The sequence below is a fragment of the Tamandua tetradactyla genome, chromosome 3, assembly GCF_023851605.1.
Source record: "Tamandua tetradactyla isolate mTamTet1 chromosome 3, mTamTet1.pri, whole genome shotgun sequence".
Taxonomy (NCBI): Eukaryota; Metazoa; Chordata; class Mammalia; order Pilosa; family Myrmecophagidae; genus Tamandua; species Tamandua tetradactyla.
The window spans coordinates 57,124,065-57,149,084 of record NC_135329.1 but is presented as its reverse complement, the minus strand read 5'-3'; the positions used below and the strand labels follow the sequence as shown (position 1 = coordinate 57,149,084).

General features: G+C 35.7%; 1 protein-coding gene across 3 annotated transcripts in view; it reads left to right on the top strand.

Moving 5' to 3' along the window:
* NOL10 (nucleolar protein 10) overlaps nt 1-25,020 on the top strand; it is a 156,498-nt gene that overhangs the window by 36,472 nt on the left and 95,006 nt on the right. For all 3 annotated transcript variants that reach the window (XM_077153179.1, XM_077153181.1, XM_077153180.1), the window contains 2 exons: nt 7,165-7,231; nt 16,063-16,115. In XM_077153179.1, coding sequence (XP_077009294.1) covers nt 7,165-7,231; nt 16,063-16,115 — 120 coding nt within the window. The remainder of the gene's footprint in view (nt 1-7,164; nt 7,232-16,062; nt 16,116-25,020) is intronic.

The following is a 25,020-nucleotide window of genomic DNA, read 5'->3' as shown; positions in this document are numbered from 1 at the left end:
TTGATCTCTCTGCAGGTTTCTTCAATCAGTAATACAGTTGTACTGGAAATTTCGCCTAGATAGCCCAAACTGTTATCTTGCATTGTTTAGGAAACTGAGTGATATACATGATTCATTGGCTTCCCCGCACTTATCTTGATTCAGTAATGTAGTTACTGATGCAATTACATAGCATCAGTTACTTCAGTATGATAATATCCATATTCAGATAAAGTGGTCATGATTGAAGTTTTTTTGATTTGCTAGAACTGGCATACATATTTGTAGGTGTCCAGTTAGAGAGTAAATTGTTTAAAAAAGTTGATCTTGACAGATCCCCTTCCTTCTTCAGGCTCTCTCACAATCTTAGGAAAGTTTTTATGAGCCTCTGGTTTTTTTCATGTCCATTTCTTTTATTTTTCTCTTTATTTTCTTAACTTTTTTTTTTATGTATAGTATATGTATATATACTATATACATGTATATATATGTATATATACTATACATATAGTATAGTATACTATATAGAGAGAGTATACTATATGTGTATAGTATAACATATATACAAAGCAAAGAAATAAAAAAGCAGTCGTTTTCAGAGCACTCTTCAACAAGTGGTTACAGGACAGTACCCGGAGTTTGTCATGGGCTACCCTCTGATCCTTTCATATTTTTCCTCCTAACTACTCCAGAATATAGGAGCCTAGAGTGCTTAAATACTTTTTTTTTAGCATCACAATTGACTTTTTTTCCTTCTTTTTTTTGTGGATAAAAAAAGCTTTTCTTTTTTTGTATTTATGTTAAATACAAAAAAGCTATAAATTTCAAAGCACAGCACAACAATTTGTTGTAGAACATATTTCAGACTTTGACATGGATTACAATTTTGCAATTTTAGGTTTTTGCTGCTGTAAAATACTAGAGACTAAAAGAGATATCAATTTAATGATTCAGCATTCATCTTCATTTTTTAAGTCCTATCTTCTGTGTATAATTCCACCATTACCTTTGATCTTTACATACCTCTCACTGGAATTTGGGCTATGACAATTCTAGATTTTTGCTACTGGAAGGTTCTGTCATTAATATGGGGAAGGGAGATGGAACTATTTGATCTTCTGGAGAGGCTGGCCTAGGTTTCAGGACTTTCTGGACCAGGGACCCATCTGGAGGTTGTAGGTTTCTGGAAAATTGCTCTAGTGCCTGGAACCCTTGTGGAATCTTATATATTACCCTAGGTGTTCTTTAGGATTGGCTGGAATGGTCCTGGTTGTGTGTTGGCAGGTTATAATAGGTAGCAAGGTCTACCTGAAGTTTATGTAAGAGCAACCTCCAGAGTAGCTTCTCAACTCTGTTCCAACTCTCTCTGCCACTGATAACTTTATTTACACTTCTTTTCCTCAATTTGGTCGGGATGGAATTGTTGATCCCCTGGTGCCAGGTCTGGATTCATCCCTGGGAGTCTTCTCCCACATCACCAGGAGACTTTTATCCCTGGGTGTCATGTCCCATGTAGGAGGTGGGCAATGATTTCACATTGAGAATTGGGCTTAGAGAGACTGAGGCCACATCTGAACAACAACAGAGGTCCTCCAGAAGTAACTCTTAGGCATGGTGATAGGCAGTCTAAGCGTCTCTGCTACCTACATAAGCTTCACAGGAATAAGCCTCATGATCAAGGGCATGGCCTATTAATTTAGGTATCCCTAAAGTTGGCCACAGTATCAGGGGATTTCTTGATGGTAAGGTTTAATAGTTCCATAATATTTCTCTCCTCCCTCAGGAGACTTTTCCAATACTTTTTGATTATCTGGTTAATATACTCTAGGATGTTTCCAGGCATTACAATAATCTCTACAGGATTAAAGGACCTCTTTTTCATTCTGTGCTGTCTGTGTTTCAGTTATGCAAATGAGCTATACAGATAGGTTGAATTAGATTACGCACTACAGAAAATTTCAGTTTCAGATCAAATAAACCTTTCTCCCATTGATCTCAAAGAGTATGTGTAGTTCTAAAGTATAGACACTGTTTTCCTTACCCCTGTGTTCTGACTTACTTTAACTCTAACTTGTTTGGATTGTTCTTGTCTCTAAATATCAGGTTATATACATAAAACAGCCTCTCAAAATCTGGAAATAATAATCACCATTCCAGACTTAATGTATCTGCTCTAAAAGCTTACAATCTAGGCTCCTGTTTTCTTATAAGTGTTTTCTAAAGGTGACCATACCATTGTTGTTTTTTATTTCTGGCTCATTTTGTCTCACCAAATGTTCCACATGTACATTCATATCGTTGCGTGCCTCATGACATTCTTCCTTTTTGTAACAGCACAACCTTCGTTCATAAGTATACACCGTTGTTCGCCGATTTAATTCTCTGTTGGTGCATCCTTCAGCTACCTGCATTCATTGGGCATCATGTAGAGGGCCCAACGTCCACAGTCCATCAACATTCTCAATTTTAGATCATTTCATTGTTCCCAAGAGACAGAAAACCAATAAACAGTACCATATTGAAGATAACAAGATTGAAAGGGGTTGTATAGACCTACGTGACCCACTGATTCACACTAGAAATATGAACAAGTGCTCGTAAGAATTACTTCAAAGATAACGATTGTTGTATAAAGAGTGCTTAAGTTCAAGGAGAAAACTGCTATTGTGTACTATGAGCTATGTTCAAAAGGAAACAGCACCAACATAGGAAAAGCAGAGGTAAATAATGGGGTGAGCGACAAGAGCTAAGAGGAGAATCACCTTTGCTCCTCTCTGTTCCCTTACATTTAAGTTCAACCTCATTAGCTAATGGTTCACCCATCTCTAGCTTCTCTGTGTCTCTAAGTCCCCTATATTCTGTATTATAAGCCTCTGATTATACCTAGATACTGGTCGTTAAAATGGAATCATATAGTATCTATCCTTTTATGTCTCGCTAATTTCGCTCAGCATTATGTCCTCAAGGTTCATCCATCTTGTTATGTGCTTCAGGATGTCATTTTGTCTTACTGCTGCATAATATTCCACTGTATGTATATACCACATTTTCTTGATCCACTTGTCTGTTGATGGGCATTTGGTTTGTTTCTATCTTTTGGCGATTGTGAATAATGCTGCAATGAACGTTGGTGTGCAAGTGTCTGTTTGTGTCGGTGCTTTCAGATCTTCTGGGTGTATACCAAGTAGTGCTATTGCTGGGTCATAGGGCAGCTTGACATTTAGTTTCCTAAGGAACGGCCAAACTGTCTTCCATAATGGTTACAGCATTGTACATTCCCACCAACAGTGCATAAGTGTCCGAGTTTCTCCACATCCTCTCTAACATTTATAGTTTCTGTTTGTTTAATAGCAACCATTCTTATGGTGTGAGATAGTATCTCATTGTAGTCTTCATGTGCATTTCCCTTATAGCCAGTGAGAATGAGCATCCCTTCCTGTGCTTTTAAGCCATCTGTATTTGCTCTTCAGAAAAACGCCTGTTAATATCTTTAGCCCATTTTATAATTGGATTGTTTGTTCTTTTGTTGTTGAGTTATATGATTACTTTGTATATACAGGAAATCAAACCTTTGTCTGATATGTGAGTTCCACATATTTTCTCCCATTGAGTTAGCTGCCTCTTTACCTTTTTTTTTGGGGTACGTGGTCTGGGAATCAAATCCAGGTCTCCTGCATGAAAGGTGAGCATTCTACCACTGAACCACCTGTGCACCCCTGTTTACCTTTTTGACAAAGTCTTTTGAGGTGCAGAAGCATTTGATTTTGAGGAGTTCCCATTTATCTATTTTTTTCTTTTGTTGTTTGTGCTTTGGGTGTAAAGTTTAGGAAGCTACCTCATATTGCTAGGTCTTAAAAATATTTCCCCATGTTTTCTTTTAAAAGCTTCATGGTGCTGGTTCTCATATTTAGGTGTTTTGTCCACTTTGAGTTAATGTTTGTGTAGAGTGTAAGATAGGGGTCCTCTTTCATTCTCTTGGCTATTAATATCTAGTTATTCCATGCCCATTTATTGAAAAGACTATTTTGTCCCATTTCAGAAGATTTGGGGGCTTTGTCAAAAATCAGTTGACTATAGATTTGATGGTATATTTCTGCACTCTCAATTTGATTCCATTGGTCAATGCTTCAGTCTTTGTGCCAGTACCATGCTGTTTTGACCACTTGTTGCTTTATAATAGGTTTTAAAGTCAGGGAGTGTTAATCCTCCCACTTCGTTCTACTTTTTTTAGGGTGCTTTTGGCTATTAGGGGTCTCTTTCCCTTCCAGATGAATTTGGTAACGAGCTTTTCTAAATCTTCAAAGTAGGTTCTTGGAATGTTGATTGGTAGTGTGTGTTGAATCTGTAGATCAATTTGGGTAGAATTGACATCTTAACTATATTTATCCTTCCTACCCATGAGCAGGGAATGCCTTTCTACCTATTTAGATCTCCTTTGATTTCTTTCAGCAATGTTATGTAGTTTTCTGTGTACAAGTCCTTTATGTCCCTAGTTAAGTTCATTCCTAAGTATTTGATTTTTTAGTTGCTATTTTGAATGGAATTTTTTCCTTAACTGACTCCTCATCTAGCTCATTGCTTGTATATAGAAATATTACTGATTTTTGCACATTAATATTATATCCCATCACTTTGCTGAATTTATTAGCTCAAGTAACTTTGCTGTAGATTTCTCAGGATCTTCCAAGTGTACTACCATATCATCTGCAAATAATGAGAATTTTACTTCTTCCTTTTCAATTTGGATGCCTTTTATTTCTTTGTCTCATATCCATATCTTAAGCCTTCCAATCTCATCCCTTTTCCCCATCTCAAACAATCGGATTTTTAAAAAGTGACACTTTTACAGTAGTTTCTTACCGTATTTTACTTAAAAACAACATTGTCTTGAGAATTTTGATATTTTCTCCTCTCAGCTCCATCATATAAAAATTAACAATAAACTTCTATTGCTGGTTCTCATCTACCTTCTGCTTTTCATTTTATGTTTTTAAAGAAATGTATTTTTTTAGATTTTTATTGATAAAACTTAATATACAAACATGCATTCTTAACATACAAACATTTCATACATGGTGTACAGTCAGTGGCTCACAGTTTTATCACATAGTTGTATATTCATGATTATTTTTTAGAACATTTGCATTACTCCAGAAAAAGAATTACAAAGAAAAAAAGAAAAATACCATACATCCCATACTTCTTACCCTTCCTCATTGACCACTAATATTTCAATCTACCACTTTATTTTACCCCTTAGCCCCCTATTATTTATTTATTTTTTTATCCATATGATTTGCTCATCTGTCCATACCCTGGATAAAAGGAGCACCAGACTTCATTTTACATTTTAACACAAATAGTTTGAGAGAATAGTAAAAGGTGAGTATCAAATAAATGCAAAAATGTTTCACTATAGCAATTGCTTTTGTGTTCTTTACATTTAATTAATTAGAAACTTAACATCTTTAGTCAAGAAAATGTATCATTTTATCTATTTCTATGCCAGAGGGCATGTCATTCTTTTTTTTTTTTTTTTGGAGTTGCACGTGATGAGGGTACAGAGAGCTCCCTATTATGATTCAACTATTTGCAAAATCCCTGGCTTCTTGTACCTTACTTTTTGTTTTGTTTCATTAACTCCTGAAATATTGACCTTATTTTTAGCTTACTTTCTTTTTCTCTCTGGATCTGTGAAAGTTATCTTCAAGGTGTGTTCTACTTTTCTCAAGTTCTAATATGTTCACAGCTCCTTATGATTCTGTCTATGTTAGGGGCTCCTAGAATTTAGAAAATCCTTGGAAAAGTTACCCTGATAATTTTCCGGGAATGTACGATGATGTTCACATTGTATGCCTTTGAATTTGGAAGCCTGGTGTCTTGGACAACTTGGACAAGCATTTTCTTTGACCATCTAAACTAATTTACTTTGAGACTATTTTTAATATCACAAATGCATATGTTTTTGCTTTTCAAAATTCACAAAATACTGAAAAAGTAGAAGTTATCCTTGATCCTGCTTCTATTCTTCTTCCCTCCCTAAAAATAGTTACTGTTCTCAGTTTGGATGTATGCTTTCAGACCCTTTATTTATTGCATAATTTTCCATATTGTGAATTTTCATATTATTTAACCTGTGGTACCTTTTCTTTTTTATTCCATGTGATTATAGTTTCCTTTCTCCCTTCTTTTTTCCTTCTGGTTTTATTGCTAACTAGGGAGGAAAATGAATTAGCTGTGTGAATTTCATCTTAAATTAGAATGTAACTTATTTTTAATTAAGTGTGAAATAATCATGTTCACTGTACTTTAATTATAAGCCTCTTTTTGCCATAGGAGCTAGCCACATTCTAGTGCTCTAATACTGAATTACAAATGCAAGAGCTAGCAAAAAATTCCAATATTAATTCTTGAAATCATAGTGCTATAATTGCTACAATAAATTTTATTTTGGTTTTTTTTGTTTGTTTCTTATGACTAAATACTTCCTCTTGAGTAATACTCAGGTTACTTGGTTTTGCTTGCCTTGCTTTCCTTGATTATCTTTCTCTTCATCTTTTTTCACACCCATTTTCTTCTTTTTTTCTTTTGTTTTCCCTCACAATTTTTGTAAATTTTGCACATTTCCTCCATGTTTAAAATAAAAGTCTTAGCCTTAACTACATAATAATATTACTACTGCATTCATTTATAGGATTTTTATTTTATAAGTTATTTTAGGTCCATTATCTTTTTCCTTCTCAAAACCTTTGATACAGGTATGGCTCATTTTACCATGTTGACCATATCTCCTTCTTTAGTTTCTCTGAGAACACATTTAAGTAGGTGTATATTATAATATATCCCTATAAAATTTACCAATTTTCTTACAAAAAATTCATGTACAACTTTATTTTAAACTTTATCCTTTCTTACTATGAAGATATTATCCGTAAAACTTTGTATTTATTTTTTTAGACAGGTCACTTCTCTCTGGGATGCAATTTCCCCATCTCTAAAATGAGAACTTTTGGTGAATTCTCCAAGATCCTTTTAAACTCAAATTCTGATTTTGATTATGTAATTTTATTTCTTTACATAGCAGTAGGTGATTGAGTTCTGTCTCTATTTTATTTTCTCTATATGATAATACCAAAAGTTTTCCTCCAGTCATTTTAATAATGTATTTTTTGCTCACTCTTTTAGGGAAAAATATTTACCTCCTTGGAGCCAGAACATGACATTAATGATATGTGTCTCTATCCTGACTCAGGTATGCATTAATTATATAGCACTTGATCCTTTGTGAGACAAATCTAGGCTATATTTTATTGGATTGAGTATTCATTTTATTTATTAGGTCAGAGTTTGGCTTGGACAGGACAGTTCTTGGATATTATATTTACTGGGAAAAACCCAAGAGCGGAAATGGTATGGATGATTCAGAAAATATCACCCTTAATGACTCAGTCCTCAGCCAGCCTAGCTATTAGTAGAAACTAGTAACAATATATTAGGTAGGTGGCAGGTGAAATGCTATTTTAGTGTGTTCTTTAACTCTTTTATGTGATTAGTAATAATGTTATGTGATTAGTAATAATGTGTGGAAATTGAGGTTAGTGATTTGGAGAAGACTTGATTGCCCAATAACACATACATGGTTGATGAAGCCATGAGTTTTTGTATATTCTATACTTTATAGCAAATTACATGACAGATTTCAAGATTTAACAGCAATTTCAAGGCATATCTATGAAGAATTTTGGGATATTAGAGAAAATTGAGAACAGTTTCAACTTTCAAGACAGACAGACATAGATAATTTTGATAGAGAGCTACCAGGCAAAACACGCAGAGTTCTGTAATATAGGTACAAACAGCACTTTGACAGCATGTTAGAGGGGGTGAGTTCAACCAGAGCAACTGGAGGTTGTTTTCATTTGCATTGGTATTTTAAATAATGATGAGATTATTTTAGGTAGAGTCAGGGATGGAGGTGATCCACATGAGGGAACAGTGTGAGAAAGAACAAGCATAGGATACTTAGAGCTTGTTTGAAAAGAATGAGGAGCCTCATGTGATTGGAGCTCTGGTGGCCCTCAGCAAGCTAAAGTGGGACTTAAGTAGAGGGTAGGTAGAGCAGTTGTGAAGGGTCCTTGAGAGACATGCTGAATAGCGTGGGTCTTATTTGTAATCAGAGAGGACTATGCTTTAGGAAGGTAGTTCTGTCCATAATATAAACGGTGTCTTGTTTGTTTTTTATTTAGTGAAGTTGAAGGTTTACAGAAAAGTCTTGCATAAAATACAGTTTCCATAGGGGTAGATTGGTTTTTCACATAAAATGAAGATTAATAGGATGATGCTACTAACTGAGATAGGGAGCACAAGAGAGAGCACGTCTGGAGAGAAAGGTTATGTTTTCTTTTGAACATTTTGAGTATTAAAATATAAAATTGTAGAAATTGTAAAAATATAGAAGTTGAGGCTGGAATGAGAAAACTAAGATTCATTGAATGGTGCTATGTTGCCAATCTCAACAGTGGGTGTTTAATATAAAATTTTCTTGGAATCATTTTATAATCCTGTGTAGTTAATGGTAAACAATTTTTTCTTTTTTTTTTTCTCTCATGTTTCATGGTTTTATCATTGTCTTTAGTCATTTTTCTAATTAGGAATGAAAAATAAAAGAAAAAGCAACAATCCAGTTTTATTATTATTATTGTGCTAGGATCGCTAATAAAACTGAGTTTTTAAAAAATATGTTTTTATTGAGATAACTTCCAAATATTCCATCCGAAGTGTATGAATAGTGGCTCATAATATCATCACATAGTTGTATGTTCATCACCATGATCATTTGTAGAACGTTTGGATCATTCTAGAAAAGGAAATAAAAATAAAAATAAATAAATACCCTTTACCCCTCCCTCTCATTGACCAGTAGTCTTGCAGTCTACCTTTTTTTTTAACCCCTTTATCCATACCCCATTATTTATTTATTTATTTTGTCCTTATTTTTTACTTATCTATCCATACCCTGGATAAAGGGAGTATCAGCCAGGGTTTTCTTAATCACATGATCACATGTAAAAGCTATAGAGTGTACAGTTGTCTTCAAGAATCAAGGCTACTGGAATACAGCTCACCAGTTTCAGGTACTTCCCTCTAGCCACTCCAATATACCATAAACTGAAAAGGGATATCTATGTAATTCATAAGAATAACCTCTTAACTCAGAAATTTCTCAGCCACTAAGACTTTATCTTATTTATCTCTTCCCACTTTTGGTCAAGAAGGTTTCTCAATCCCATCATGCCAGGTCCTGCCTCATCCCCAGGCAGGGATGTACAACCTTGCCAGGGAAATTTATACCACTGGGAGTCATGTCCCACATAGTAGGGAAAGTAGTGGATTCAGTTGCTGAGTTGCCTTAGAGAGAGAGAGGAATTAGGGAAAAAAACTGCCAGAGTAATTGGATAATTTGCTTCAGGGTCACCCAGCTGTTATATGGCAAAGCCTCGGTGAGAACCCAGCCTTTACTGATTCTGGAGCCCATGTTCTTTCCATATACATCCTACTCTCAAGAGGAGAAACTGTAGGCTTTGTAAACCAGCATTTTGCTGGTGATAGTTGAGAGGATTTTAATATAATAGTGGGGAAAAGTCAAATTATAGTGAGTTTAGGAAAAAATTATAGATGAGGATGGTGGGACTCTAGTTAGAATTTATTGAAATAGTCTGAAGTGGGGTCTGGGCTGAGAAGTTGAGTAAAAACCAGGTGGAGTTGAGGTTGTAACAGGTGAAGAGCAGGTTTGATTGGATTTGCAGAGTAAGAGTTTGAAGAAAGGTGGTGAAAGAAAGAAGTTCTGCAGCCACACTGTCTAGTTTGGAAGCCACTAGTCACATTGGCCACTGAGAACTTGAAATGTGACTAATCTGAATTGAGATCTGCTGATTTCAAAGACATTGTATGATTAAAAATAAGGAAAGGTATTCAATTTTTTTTGTATCAATCACATATTGAGATGATAATATTTTGTACATATGGGTTAAATAAAATATATTAATTTCACTAATTTGTTTTTGCTTTTTCATGTGGCTGTTAGAAAATTTTAGATCAAATAGGTGGCTCACAGCATTTTTATTAGACAGTGTTGGTCTCAACTTTAAGCTCTTAAATGGTTTAAGATGGTGGTGTGGTTCAAGGGATTAGTAGAGCTTGTGCTTGCCTCAAGTGAAGTGGGGTTTACTAAAACTGGGAGGCTGCCTTGGGTTTTTCATCACACCCAAGAACACAGAGGTCCAAAGGGACACCTGCTTCAGCTAGTGTTAGTCTGTCAGCCGCCCCATGTTGGCACACAAACCAAGCTGCAGTGCTTATGTACCCATTCTCTACTCCCCAAGGCAGGGGTGGGTGTTGGACTGTTTTTGTGGTTACGTTTACATTCTTGACCTTATTTTAAGATCAGTTATTGTGTATCCTTCATCCTCCACATTTAATAGATATGAAAGTCTGTTCACCCACAAAGAGTAAGACTACTTGGCAAAGAAGCCTGTTTCTGAAAATACCTGTACTCATCTCAAGCTATAAAGTAATCATTTAAAAAATTCCATCGTTGTGAAGGTTGCTGGTGTTACAAGGATGAGGAGAGTGAGACTGATATGTTTGAAGGGAAAGGTTGTCAACTACCCCAAGTAGGAGACTTAAAATGGAGTTTAGAGAGTGCTGATAACTCAACTCATATATCTCTGGAATTCTGATCCACTCCCTCGCCAGTCTTAAAATTAAATCTAAAATCATTTTATTTTATTTTATTTTATTATGATAAAAATTATGCATGCTTTAAAAATATTTTTATTGATAAAACAATGTACAAACATTCTTAACATACAAACATTTCATACATGGTGTACAGTTAGTGGCTCACAGTATTCTCACATAGTTGTGTATTCATCACCATGATCATTGTTTTGAACATTTGCCAGAAAAAGAAATAAAGAAAAAAGAAAAAACTCATATATACCATACCCCTTACCTCTCCCTCTTATTGACCACTAGTATTTACATCTACCCAATTTGTTTTATCCTTTGTCCCCCCTATTATTTATTTATTTTTTATCCATATTTTTTTACTCATCTGTCCATACCCTAGATAAAAGGAGTATCAGATACAAGGTTTTTCACAATCACACAATCACATTGTAAAAGCTGTATCATTATATAATCAACTTCAGGGCTATTGGAACACAGCTCTACAGTTTCAGATACTTCACTCTAGCTACTCTAGTACACCATAAAATGAAAAGGGATATCTATATAATGCGCAAGAATAATCTCCAGGATAACCTCTCTGTTTGAAATCTCTCAGCCACTGATACTTTATTTTTTCTCATTTCTCTCTTCCCCCTTTTGGTCAAGAAGGTTTTCTCAGTTCCTTGATGCTGAGTCTTGGCTTGTCCTGGGATTTCTGTCCCTCATTACCAGGGAGCTTTACACCCCTGGGAGTCATGCCCCCATAGTGGGGAAGGACAATGAGTTCACTTGCAGCTTAGAGAGAGGCCACATCTGAGCAACAAAAGAGGTTCTCTGGCATGTGACTCTTAGGCCTAATTTTAAGTAGGCTTAGCCATCTTTTGCAGAAATAAGTTTCATAAGAGTGAACCCGAGATTGAGGGCTCAGCCTGTTGATTTGGTTTTCCCACTATGAATGCTTTTTAATGAAAATGAGAAGTGTTCTTTCTGGGAAAGCTATCCATAACATTCATTTAGTGGATATCATTTTAATTGTGTAAGTATTTATATTATTATTATAATTAATGTGTACTTAATAAAGGAATTTTATGAAGAAATGTTTGACAGTCTATTGACTGAAAACACTCTTAACAATAGCTTTTTAAAGATAATCTATCCAGGGTTTGGCAAATCCAGTCTGCTACCTGTTTTGTAATGAACTTTGAGTAAGAATGAGATTTATATTTTAAAATGGTTGAAAAAAGATAAAAAAATGAAATTCAAATTTTAGTGTCTTTTGGCATAAAGAAAGTTTTATGCAAGCAGAGCCAGACTCATTTGTTTATGTATTGTCTCCGGCTGCTTTTTGTACTACTAGGGTGAAGTTGAATACTTGTGATAGAGACCATATGGTCTGCAAAGCCCAAAATATTTTCCTGGCTCTTTAGAGAAAACTGGTCTGTATTACTGGTTTTATAGAAAAGAAAGATCACTTAAAATACTTAGATAAAATATTTTATCATCAAAATGGTTAAACATACAAAAAAGTTGAAAGAATAGTAAGATAAATATCTTTTTATTCTCCATTTAGATTCAAAATTTGTTAATATTGTGCTATTTTTGCATTATTTATATATGCACATATATAGTGTCTTTTTGTGTGTGTGTGTATATGTGGAATCACTCAAAAGTAAGCTGTAGGCATGGTATTTCCTGTTGAACCTTATCTCATCAGGTCTTCCCTGGATTTGTAGTAAGTTTGGTCACTTTGTTAAGGTGGTGACCACCAGATCTCTGCATTGTAAAGTACGCTGTTCTGAAATGTGAAAATTTTGAGTGATACTTTCTAAAGATGAGTGACAGTTATTGTCAAATAACTTATCAAGCATACAAAAACTAGCCAAATAAATTATTTCTTACGATCGCAAACACGGTAAGATGGGTACTACATGTGTTTCTTTGTAGTTTGGATCTGAGCGTGGTTGATTCATCTGCTTCACTATCATCTTGTCTTTGTGATACCACACCTTTTTCCTTTGACTCTGTGCTTTGTGCTTAATCATTATGAGCTTAGTCATCTTTTAGAAAAGCTAAAACATTCTTCATCTCACTCATTTTGGAGTTATTAAAGCCTAATCATGATTATTTTGTAATGTTTTTCTAATACCAAGACTGCTCAGATTATTGAGAAATGGTTCTACCTTCCTGGCTCATTTTATGGTCCTGCAGTTGTTCATTCAGCCATTTATTCAGCCTGTGTGCATTGAGTAACATATCTGGGCAGGGCACAGTGCCTAAAGAGATGGCATAGTTCTGAGACTTTGGTGTGCATTAGATTCATGTGGGGAGCTGGTGCAGCATACGTGTGTGATAGTCCCACCCCAGACGTGAGGAATTAGGATCAGTAGTTGTAGAAACATTGGAAGAGAGAAAAGAAGGTGGATTCTGGACTCAGAAAGACCTAATTTAGGCCTAACTATGCATATTACGTAACTTCAGTTTTCTTACCTGCAGAGACTTCCTATTCTGTTAAATTGTGAAGTTGCCCTGTATTCTCTCTCAGTACCCTCTAAATACATAGAAAAATCCATGGTGCCTTGTACAGGGAGAATCATGTGCTCCCATACTTCCTTATATGAGACAAAACGTCCTGGCCTTTCCCCTTTGTCACAGTTCTGTTTTACTTATAAATTGTCTGCTCTAAGTAGAGTGCTTGTCAAATGTGTCTGGTAAAGAAGGGCTGGTTTTCTGTTGGTGTATTTTTATGTTTGCAGTCCATTGTGGATGGATACTTTTGTAAAACACAGAAAAATGAATTGCTAGAAAGAGGACGATGCATTTGGATGTCACTGCAATGTCAGATTGCTGTACAGGTTTCTAAATATTCTCATTTCTGTACTATTCTGTGGACTGGTGACAGTTTGAAACTCATACTAAGATTCCACTTTGAGTACTACTGATTTAGAGCAGTGTGTCTAATTTCTTAATCTGAGCTTGGTCCTTCAGTTTCCTAAAGCCCAACAAGATGGGTATTTCTATGTGCATGTGGGGAGGGCACAGTTTTTTCATCCAAGTTTCTTTCACTATGTCTTATTGTACAGTAGTATTTCATATTTCAGGTGGGTTGTTTTGCTTTAGGTGCTGATTATCTTTTCCTTCTGTTTTAAAATTACATTTTTATGGTTGGGACAATTGTAAACAATGTTAAAGGAAATTTAAAGGGAAAAACATCCATATTTTCAGAATCTCTTCACAAGTGCTATTACTGTTTTTATTTCTCTGTATTCTTGTTGTCATTGTCTTGTGTTCATATGCTTTAAATTGCTGTAGTCATGCTATACCTATAACTGTTTTTTGCTTTTCAGTTCGACATTTTATTAAAACATTTATCCTGCTGTTGTATAATTGTTATTGGAGGATTAGAGTCCCATATTACATGGTCTTTGGAGTCAGCCAGATCAGTACAGTATCAGCAGCTTCATTTCCTGGTTCTGTGGTGACTTTGAGCAAATTATTTAACTTTCTGAGACATTATTACTTGTAATGTAAAATGCCTGGCACAGTACTTCACACCCCATAAATGTTTGTCCTCTTCTCTTGCCTATGATCATCTTAATTTCTGTTTGAATTAAGTCAGTGGTTTGACTTTCAGTTTCTACTTGTTAAGAACTTCTAATTCTCCCTGAGCTTTGTGAGGTTGTTTGTTTTTCTCATTCACATTTGGTTTCGGTGGTGATCCTCCCCAATTTAGTTTTGTAGTAGACCAGCTGGTATCATTAAGCCATATGTGTCCAGGTTAGATCCTGCCCCACTGTAGGAAACAGTCTGGCTGAAGCCCTTCTGAGTTCTTTCATGTAATCATATTAGAGCCTTTCTTGTGGTTTGTTCAATAGGTGTGATTGTGTTTCCTTGTGGAATGTTCCTTTAATTGAGCCAGTGAAGGCAAGCTTAGGAGATGTCTTTCTCAGGAACCTTCTTTTTGGTTGTAATATGTCTTCTCTGCCCTCCAGACTTCTTTCATTATGTCGAAAAGTTCTTGGGAGAAGCACTGACAGTATTGCTGTATTGAAAACTTAGGAAACATAATCAACAGAATTTGTTTCCTTCCATCCTAGCCTCACTGAACATTTTGTTTTCTGGGGCTGGAAAGAGTACTGTAATGAAAAATTTCATAGGTGCTACAAGCTATGAAAAACATCTGCGATTTTTGTTTTGCTTTACCTTGGAGATATATTCTTGCTTTTCAGGACTTGACTAAGTGTGTTTAGATGTTTTTATGGTATATGTTTGTATCCGGAGAGGTATTGGTATCCAGTTTAAGGGTATTCTACATTTTTGAGTTATGTGCAAGACACACAGTAGTTTTACTGAGATATAATGGAATTTCTGCGCTCTGATCAAATATTAATTGACTTGATTAGCCTCAGCATTTCATTTCTGTAGCAGTTATGTAACAAGTAAAGTATCAGTGGCTGAGAGAGTTCAGATAGAGCTGAGAGGCTATTTTGGAGGCTACTCTTAAACAAACTTGAGGTAGATACTGCTAATTACCACGGTTTACCGAAACCCCAACCCAAACCATTCCTATTAACCTAAAGAACACTTAGGGCTCTATCGAGATTCCATGAAAGTTTCGTGCACTGGAAGCTTACAACCTCCAGATGGATTCCTAGGCCCGTCAGATGTCCTAAAACCCAGAGAGGCCAGCATCTCCAAGAACATGAACTAGTTCCATATTATCAATACCCCCTTTCCAACATGAAAAAGTTAGAATGGGCAACATGCAAACACACTTTAAGATTGGGAGAGGGATCAGAGAAGGAAGAGGAGTTATAGCAGTGAAGATAGGATTTAACAAATGAGTATGACAGCTGGATCATTATATTGATTTTTTTTTTTTGTAGTCTCTAGTGTTCTGGGACAAGCTAGAAGGAAAAACCTAAAATTGAGAAGCAGTAACCCATTCTAAACTCTGAAATCTGTTCTATAACTACTTGTTAACAATATAGTTTAAAATTTATTTCACAATAGAAAATGTTTAAAAAAAAAAATTCCCTGTTAAATTTGATGGTAGACCTAAGAACGTTATGGTGGGCTACTCATTTATTGATTTAGTGCAAGCTGAGTGTTTTGCAGATGGGGAAGTTGGCATTTCTTATAACATGGTGATTTGCTTAAGGTCCCACATATAGGAGATCCAGGGACTAAAGCCCAGGACCTGCCTCCTAGGATTTCTAACTGCCACTCTGGACTTTTCTGCTATGCTTGGTGTATTGAGTCCTTTTTACCTCAAGCATTTCAAAACGTAACACAAAGAGAAAAGTACTTTTCTTTTCCCCGTGTGTTTACCTTTTTCATTGTGTTTATTTTTAGGAATGCTTCTTACTGCCAATGAAACCCCCAAGATGGGCATCTATTACATTCCAGTAAGTAACACAAATAGTTATAATAAAAATGGGACAAAAATACTTCAGTTTTAAAGTAGATGTATTAAAGGACTTTGGTCCTCTGTGTGGCTGTATAAATTAGACACAGTGGACCCAAAGTAAAATAATGCTTATGATTGTTTTTTGTTTTTTTTTTTTTACATGGACAGGCACTGGGAATCGAACCTGGGCCTCTGGCATGGCAGGCGAGAACTCTGCCTACATATGAGCCACTGTGGCCTGCCCTGATTATATCTTAATTAATTGTTTTTGGGGAAACTTAATTTCATGTTAAAATCGGCACTCAAAATTATTCTTTATTCTTCAGATTTACATTTGTTTTGTTTCCAAGTATTTCGTCTTATTTTTTTATTATTTATTATTGTTATTATTTTTAGGGGGGAGTGCATGGGCGGGGAATCGAACCTAGATCTTTCACAAAATAGGTTATTTTATTGTCTTAAATGTTCAGCTATTAGTGATTAAGAGGAGGTCTGTGTAATTCTAAAATAATACTGTTCCAGTCTTTTCATTGAAGTTTGTTTTTTTAAAAATGGGCTACATACCAAAGAAACTATCTTAGAGTGACATGATCAGTGATGACACCCTGAAAAAGAAAAAAAGAATGTCCTGTTCTTTTTTTCTTTTCTTTATAAAGAACTCTTTTATTTGCTAGAAGCTTCCATTTTAGTTTAAGTAAGAGAGAAACACAGAGAAATGTGATCTCCTAAACAGAAAAATACATAGTACAAAGTTAGCATTTGATCATAGTTTCGCTAACCTCTCCATTATCTAAGAGTTTTGGGGGAAGAGAGTAGGAATAGGGAGATCGAGGACCAGAATTTTAGGAAAGTAGACTCTGTACACTATCTGTCTCCAGGTATGAAAAAAAAATCATAATTTTGATGGTTCTCTGTGGAATGGCTCAACTGTGTGTGTATTTCCTCTCTACCCCGTCCCCCTCCCCCCCCCCCAAAAAAAACAAGTGTTTTGGTTGATACTGACTTCTCTGTGGTTTTGGGACACTGATATGTTGTTGAAAGCACTTTTTAAGATATTTCTTTTGGTTGATAGTGAAATGAAGTATGTTTAAACAGCAGACTTTTCCATTTTCCCAAGTTAACAATTGTTTTTTTTTCCTCCTAACACTCAAAAACAGATTATGCTTCTTCATTCCTATCAGTTTATCTGTCCATCTTTCCTTATAGTCATTTGTTTAATAACTATTCATTGATTGTATCAGTGTGTCAGGCACAATAGTATATGCTGGTGATTTCAGTTTGCAGGGTAATGTCTCTTTAAAGCTAAGCAGTTTCAGTTTGGTATCATGAATGCTATAGCAGAAGTAAGCAAGGGTACTTAGAGACTACATAGGAGAGCTTCAGTGTGAATTTGGGGGACAGTGAGAAGTGTGGATGGTGGGTACCCTCAGAGCACACTGCCCAGAGGAAGTGACTCCTATGAGGCACCTGAAGGATGGTAACATATACTAGCTGAAGGAGGGGGTGGTGTGTGGAGTAGGGTGTGGGATGAGAGAAAGAACTTGGAAGTAGATTTAACAGTATGTGTAGAGATCAGGGAGAAATAATTCCACATGGCTGAGCATTAGAGAGATTTGTTCGGAGGATTTAGATATGAGGCTGAGGAAATACTTGGAAACCAGATTGTGAAAGGGCTTCTAAGCCAGATGTGGGAACATAGGGCAGGGAGTCTGAAAAGTTTTAAGCTGTGGAGTGATGTGATTAGTTTGCAATTTGGAAAGATTACTTTGGCTACCACAAGAAGAATGGTTTAGATAGCATCTAATCCAGAAGCAACAAAAATAGGCTGTGCAACATTCTACAAGAAAAATGGTACTGGTCCACCTTATCTGTTGTAGGCCTCCATTTTTAATAGTTGTGTCTCTTTTGGGTTCTCGGATAATTTGAGAGAAGTTAAGCTGACAGGTGTTAATTTCAGAAGGTTTACAATCTTTGAATTGCAAATGGCATGTCAAGCATGTCTCAGCTGGGTTCATTGATTAAGATTTGTATAGGATCACAAGAAATACCTTTCCTGTCCAGCTTTATGTAGTCTTCTTCCAATCTTATTCCTTTTTGGAAACATTGCCAAGGGGCAGAATAAAATCAGCTTTGCCCCTGTAACCCTTACTTTCTGTTGTGGGAGGGGCCTCTTCATCTTCACCTTAGGAGCATTCCCTATCTTCTCATCTTCAGCAGTTTCCTATCAGATGTCGATGCCTTAGATCTTAGATCCTTCACCATGTCAGAAGTATATAGAATCAACTATATATCGATATATATATCAACCATATATATATATCAACTATATTGTTGAAAGGTGATAGGCCCTCTAAGGTAGTGAGAGTGAGACTGCATCAAGAGTTCGACTTAGTAGATGAGGAGATGGAGGCTGGAGTACCTCCTTGCATGGAGGAGGGAGAGGGCAGTTCTGACTGCTTTCCCAGTGAAGCCATCTTACCATTACCAGCCTGTTTTAAGAGGCAGTAGTGAGGAAAGAATTGGAAGGATTTTGAAGTTGTAAGATAGACTTGCTAATTGATTAGATATGGGGAGTAAGGAAGAGGAAAGACTCAAGGATGACACCCCAGTTTCTCCTTGGGCAAATGTATGAATGAGAATGGCATTCCCTAAGTCCAGGAAGAGGTGGGGGAATACTGACAATCATTTTCCCTTTGAAATTATGCTCTACGTTTAAAAAAAAATGACCTTTTAAAGAAACAACAGTTTTTGTTTTGATTGTGCAAATTGTGTGTTCATATTCTTATTTATTCTAAGCGGTTTATAAAGTATCAGAAAATTAAAACCACCCATTTCCCCCTTCCCTGGGATAATATTATAATCTCCATTAATGTTTGCATGTATTGTCGTTTAGTTTCATGTGTGTAGTCATATGTATAAATTTGTATTCAAATTTTTCAGTTAACCTTGTAGATATTAACATCAAGGTGTTAAATTAGAAACCTTTTAAATTATCTTCATTATATTTCTTTGCTTGGCTTATGACATTTATATAATCTTACAGTTGTGGGAGACCAAATTATTCACTTCTTAGTCTGAGTCTATAAGGGTGGGCTTTTTTGTTCCAAGTAATGGGGACTTTAATTAGCATGGATGGAGAGGATTGGCATGGATGATAGCCAGGTTAGCGAGAAACTCCTTCCTTGACAAATGTTAGCTTACAAATACTTTTTTTAGTTTCAACTTTTTAACTCAGATTTAACCAAAAGCTGTACAGAAAGTCTACAGAGCTCCCTCCCGGGTGACTAGTCGCATGTGGGGACAGTGAGAACATAAGTTATTCTTTCTAAGCTAAGCTTTATGCTGAAACTTGTACTTAAGTGTTCCTCCCTTAATGTACTGCTGTTCACTGAGTGATGTTTTATAGCGCCATTGTCTTTACTTGGAAATTGCCTCTTTGTAATATTTCTTCAAAGCAAAAAGAGAGCCCAGGGGTCTGAAAGCCTGCCATTTTTCGTAAGATTTTATCAAATTCACAGAGCCGACATTTGGCATGAAGGCTTGTATTTGGACCCTGTAGAATCATAGAAGTGTGTGTTTAATAGATAATTTTGTGCCAAAATTAGGAGGTCTGGACTGTGATTTTTAATACTGTAAATCAGGTATGAATATTCTTTTTTCTTTTGGGGCTGTGCTAAAAGTGGAAAGCTTAATGTTCTTTTACCTTGTCAATTTTTGCCACTTTCTATCTGATACCATCTTTCTTGAATATTTGAAAGCTTTGTAGATGAAATGCAATTCCTGATTGACACCACCTCTGCCATTTATACCTATTCCTGAGTCGTTTATGACCAAATAGCTCTTGGTAACAGGTTTCTTTCCGCCCTTGTCCTATTTCTTAATATTCTCTTTTTTTGCCTCAAAGAGACCAGGTTCTCTTGTTTTGTTTATTTTCCAAAGTCCATGATCTAATTCAGCAGCAGCTTTAGAGATTATTGCCAGGGATAGTTTTTCAAGTTTGGTTTTTCTCTGAAGGGTAATTTAATCTTAGGTTAGTTATTTTAATTGACACCTTTGGCAACTACATAGACTCCAGAGGGAGTCCAAGTTTCCTATGGCACCTTGCCTGAAATCCAGAAAGTGTGTTTAATATGTTTCTTTGGAAATGTTGCTGTCTTCGAAGTCCTGGTGTATCCATGAACTCTTGAAACAACTCATTGCTTTATGGATGACTGCTTGCATATTTGATAATATGTATGTGTAAACTAGGAACGAGGAAAAATGTAAGAGTAAAATGTATTCATTATTTGTTTAGGAAGGTATTTGATTTACAAGAAGAAAAGTATCTCATTTAATTAAGGTATGTGGCTTTTGTCACCCAACTTTGAATTCTGGCAGGTAGGTATTTCATTTTAGACTTTTTTTTTTTTTACATGGGCAAGTACCGGGAAATGAACCCAGGTCTCCAGAATGACAGGCAAGAATTCTGCCACTGAGCCACCATCGCACTGCTGGTATTTTATTTTAAAACATTTTCTTAGAGGGGAAGAAATACTGATACTGTTCTTATAAAAATGTTTTATACACAAAAAATCTGTAGAATATGTTGAGAAAATATTTTAACATTTACTATTTAATTTTTAAATTTAAAATATAATTTTAAATTTGGATAATTTTGGGACCAAAGTACTTGTAAATGGGATGTAGTAGCAGAGGAATCTGCTTAAGTAGTCATTTCCTTTTAATGGAGATAGTGTCCCTATTTTAATTTAAACATTTGAGGTTAGAAATGTGATCTTCTCTTTAGCTCATGATCCTATCTGAGGCAACATGATATATGGCAATTGTGGTACAGTCTCTAGAAACTAAATGAACAGCAAAGGGAATATGGACCAAAAGAGAAGATACTGCTTTTTCTGGGGAGTTAGTTGTACGAACAGTCAGGCTCCCTTTTTACTTTTTTTTTTTTATTTTTTTTATTAACGGAAAGAAAAAAAAAAGAAATTAACACAACATTTAGAAATCATACCGTTCTACATATGCACTCAGTAATTCTTAATATCATCACATAGATGCATGATCATCGTTTCTTAGCACACTTGCATCGGTTTAGAGGAACTAGCAACACAACAGAAAAAGATATAAAATGTTAATATAGAGAAAAGAAATAAAAGTAGTAATAATAGTAAAAAAACAACAACAACAAACAAACAAACAAACAAGCAAACAAAAACAAAAAAAACCCTATAGCTCAGATGCAGCTTCATTCAGTGTTTTAACATGATTACTTTACAATTAGGTATTATTGTGCTGTCCATTTTTGAGTTTTTGTATCTAGTCCTGTTGCACAGTCTGTATCCCTTCAGCTCCAATTACCCATTGTCTTACCCTGTTTCTAACTCCTGCTGAACTCTGTTACCAATGACATATTTCAAGTTTATTCTCGAATGTCCGTTCACATCAGTGGGACCATACAGTATTTGTACTTCAGTTTTTGGCTGGATTCACTCAGCATAATATTCTCTAGGTCCATCCATGTTATTACATGGTTCATAAGTTTATCTTGTCTTAAAGCTGCATAATATTCCATCGTATGTATGTACCACAGTTTGTTTAGCCATTCTTCTGTTGATGGACATTTTGGCTGTTTCCATCTCTTTGCAATTGTAAATAACGCTGCTATAAACATTGGTGTACAAATGTCCGTTTGTGTCTTTGCCCTTAAGTCCTTTGAGTAGATACCTAGCAATGGTATTGCTGGGTCGTATGGCAATTCTATATTCAGCTTTTTGAGGAACCGCCAAACTGCCTTCCACAGTGGTTGCACCCTTTGACATTCCCACCAACAGTGGATAAGTGTGCCTCTTTCTCCGCATCCTCTCCAGCACTTGTCATTTTCTGTTTTGTTGATAATGGCCATTCTGGTGGGTGGGAGATGATATCTCATTGTGGTTTTGATTTGCATTTCTCTAATGGCCAGGGACATTGAGCATCTCTTCATGTGCCTCTTGGCCATCCGTATTTCCTCTTCTGGTAGGTATCTGTTCAAGTCTTTTTCCCATTTTGTAATTGGGTTGGCTGTCTTTTTGTTGTTGAGTTGAACAATCTCTTTATAAATTCTGGATACTAGACCTTTATCTGATATGTCGTTTCCAAATATTGTCACCCATTGTGTAGGCTGTCTTTCTACTTTCTTGATGAAGTTCTTTGATGTACAAAAGTGTTTAATTTTGAGGAGCTCCCATTTATTTATTTCTTTCTTCAGTGCTCTTGCTTTAGGTTTAAGGTCCATAAAACCGCCTCTAGTTGTAAGATTCGTAAGATATCTCCCTACATTTTCCTCTAACTGTTTTATGGTCTTAGACCTAATGTTTAGCTCTTTGATCCATTTTGAGTTAATTTTTGTATAAGGTGTGAGATACGGGTCTTCTTTCATTCTTTTACTTATGGATATCCAGTTCTCTAGGCACCATTTATTGAAGAGACTGTTCTGTCCCAGGTGAGTTGGCTTGACTGCCTTATCAAAGATCAAATGTCCATAGATGAGAGGGTCTATATCTGAGCACTCTATTCGATTCCATTGGTCGATATATCTATCTTTATGCCAATACCATGCTGTTTTGACCACTGTGGCTTCATAATATGCCTTAAAGTCCGGCATCGCTAGACCTCCAGCTTTGTTTTTTTTCCTCAAGATGTTTTTAGCAATTCGGGGCAACCTGCCCTTCCAGATAAATTTGCTTACTGGTTTTTCTAATTCTGAAAAATAAGTTGTTGGGATTTTGATTGGTATTGCATTGAGTCTGTAGATGAGTTTAGGTAGGATTGACATCTTAATTATATTTAGTCTTCCAATCCATGAACACAGTATGCCCTTCCATCTATTTAGGTCTTCTGTGATTTCTTTTAGCAGTTTTTTGTAGTTTTCTTTATATAGGTTTTTTGTCTCTTTGGTTAAATTTATTCCTAGGTATTTTATTCTTTTAGTTGCGATTGTAAATGGAATTCGTTTCTTGATTTCCGCCTCAGCTTGTTCATTACTAGTGTATAGAAAAGCTACAGATTTTTGAATGTTGATCTTGTAGCCTGCTACTTTGCTGTACTCATTTATTAGCTCTAGTAATTTTGTTGTGGATTTTTCTGGATTTTCTACGTATAGTATCATATCGTCTGCAAACAGTGATAGCTTTACTTCTTCCTTTCCAATTTTGATGCCTTGTATTTCTTTTTCTTGCCTAATTGCTCTGGCTAGAACTTCCAACACAATGTTGAATAATAGTGGTGATAGTGGACATCCTTGTCTTGTTCCTGATCTTAGGGGGAAAGTTTTCAATTTTTCCCCATTGAGGATCATATTAGCTGTGGGTTTTTCATATATTCCCTCTATCATTTTAAGGAAGTTCCCTGGTATTCCTATCTTTTGAAGTGTTTTCAGCAGGAAAGGATGTTGAATCTTGTCAAATGCCTTCTCTGCATCAATTGAGATGATCATGTGATTTTTCTGCTTTGATTTGTTGATATGGTGTATTACATTAATTGATTTTCTTATGTTGAACCATCCTTGCATACCTGGGATGAATCCTACTTGGTCATGATGTATAATTCTTTTAATGTGTTGTTGGATACGATTTGCTAGAATTTTATTGAGGATTTTTGCATCTGTATTCATTAGAGAGATTGGTCTGTAGTTTTCTTTTTTTGTAATATCTTTGCCTGGTTTTGGTATGAAAGTAATGTTGGCTTCATAGAATGAATTAGGTAGCTTTCCATCCACTTCGATTATGTTGAAGAGTTTGAGGAGAGTTGGTACTAATTCTTTCTGGAATGTTTGATAGAATTCACATGTGAAGCCGTCTGGTCCTGGACTTTTCTTTTTAGGGAGCTTTTGAATAACTAATTCAATCTCTTTACTTGTGATTGGTTTGTTGAGGTCATCTATTTCTTCTTGAGTCAAAGTTGGTTGTTCATGTCTTTCCAGGAACCCGTCCATTTCATCTAAATTGTTGTATTTATTAGCGTAAAGTTGTTCATAGTATCCTGTTATTACCTCCTTTATTTCTGTGAGGTCAGTAGTTATGTCTCCTCTTCCATTTCTGCTCTTATTAATTTACATCCTCTCTCTTCTTCTTTTTGTCAGTCTTGCTAAGGGCCCATCAATCTTGTTGATTTTCTCATAGAACCAACTTCTGGTCTTATTGATTTTCTCTATTGTTTTCATGTTTTCAATTTCATTTTTTTCTGCTCTAATCTTTGTTATTTCTTTCCTTTTGCTTGCTTTGGGATTAGTTTGCTGTTCTTTCTCCAGTTCTTCCAAGTGGACAGTTAATTCCTGCATTTTTGCCTTTTCTTCTTTTCTGATAAAGGCATTTAGGGCAATAAATTTCCCTCTTAGCACTGCCTTTGCTGCGTCCCATAAGTTGTGATATGTTGTGTCTTCATTTTCATTCGCCTCTAGGTATTTACTAATTTCTCTTGCAATTTCTTCTTTGACCCACTTGTTGTTTAAGAGTGTGTTGTTGAGCCTCCATGTATTTGTGAATTTTCTGGCACTCCGCCTATTATTGATTTCCAACTTCATTCCTTTATGATCCGAGAAAGTGTTGTGTATGATTTCAATCTTTTTAAATTTGTTAAGACTTGCTTTGTGACCTAGCATATGGTCTATCTTTGAGAATGATCCATGAGCACTTGAAAAAAAGGTGTATCCTGCTGTTGTGGGATGTAATGTCCTATAAATGTCTGTTAAGTCAAGCTCATTTATAGTAATATTCAGGTTCTCTATTTCTTTATTGATCCTCTGTCTAGATGTTCTGTCCATTGATGAGAGTGGTGAATTGAAGTCTCCAACTATTATGGTATATGTGTCTATTTCCCTTTTCAGTGTTTGCAGTGTATTCCTCACGTATTTTGGGGCATTCTGGTTC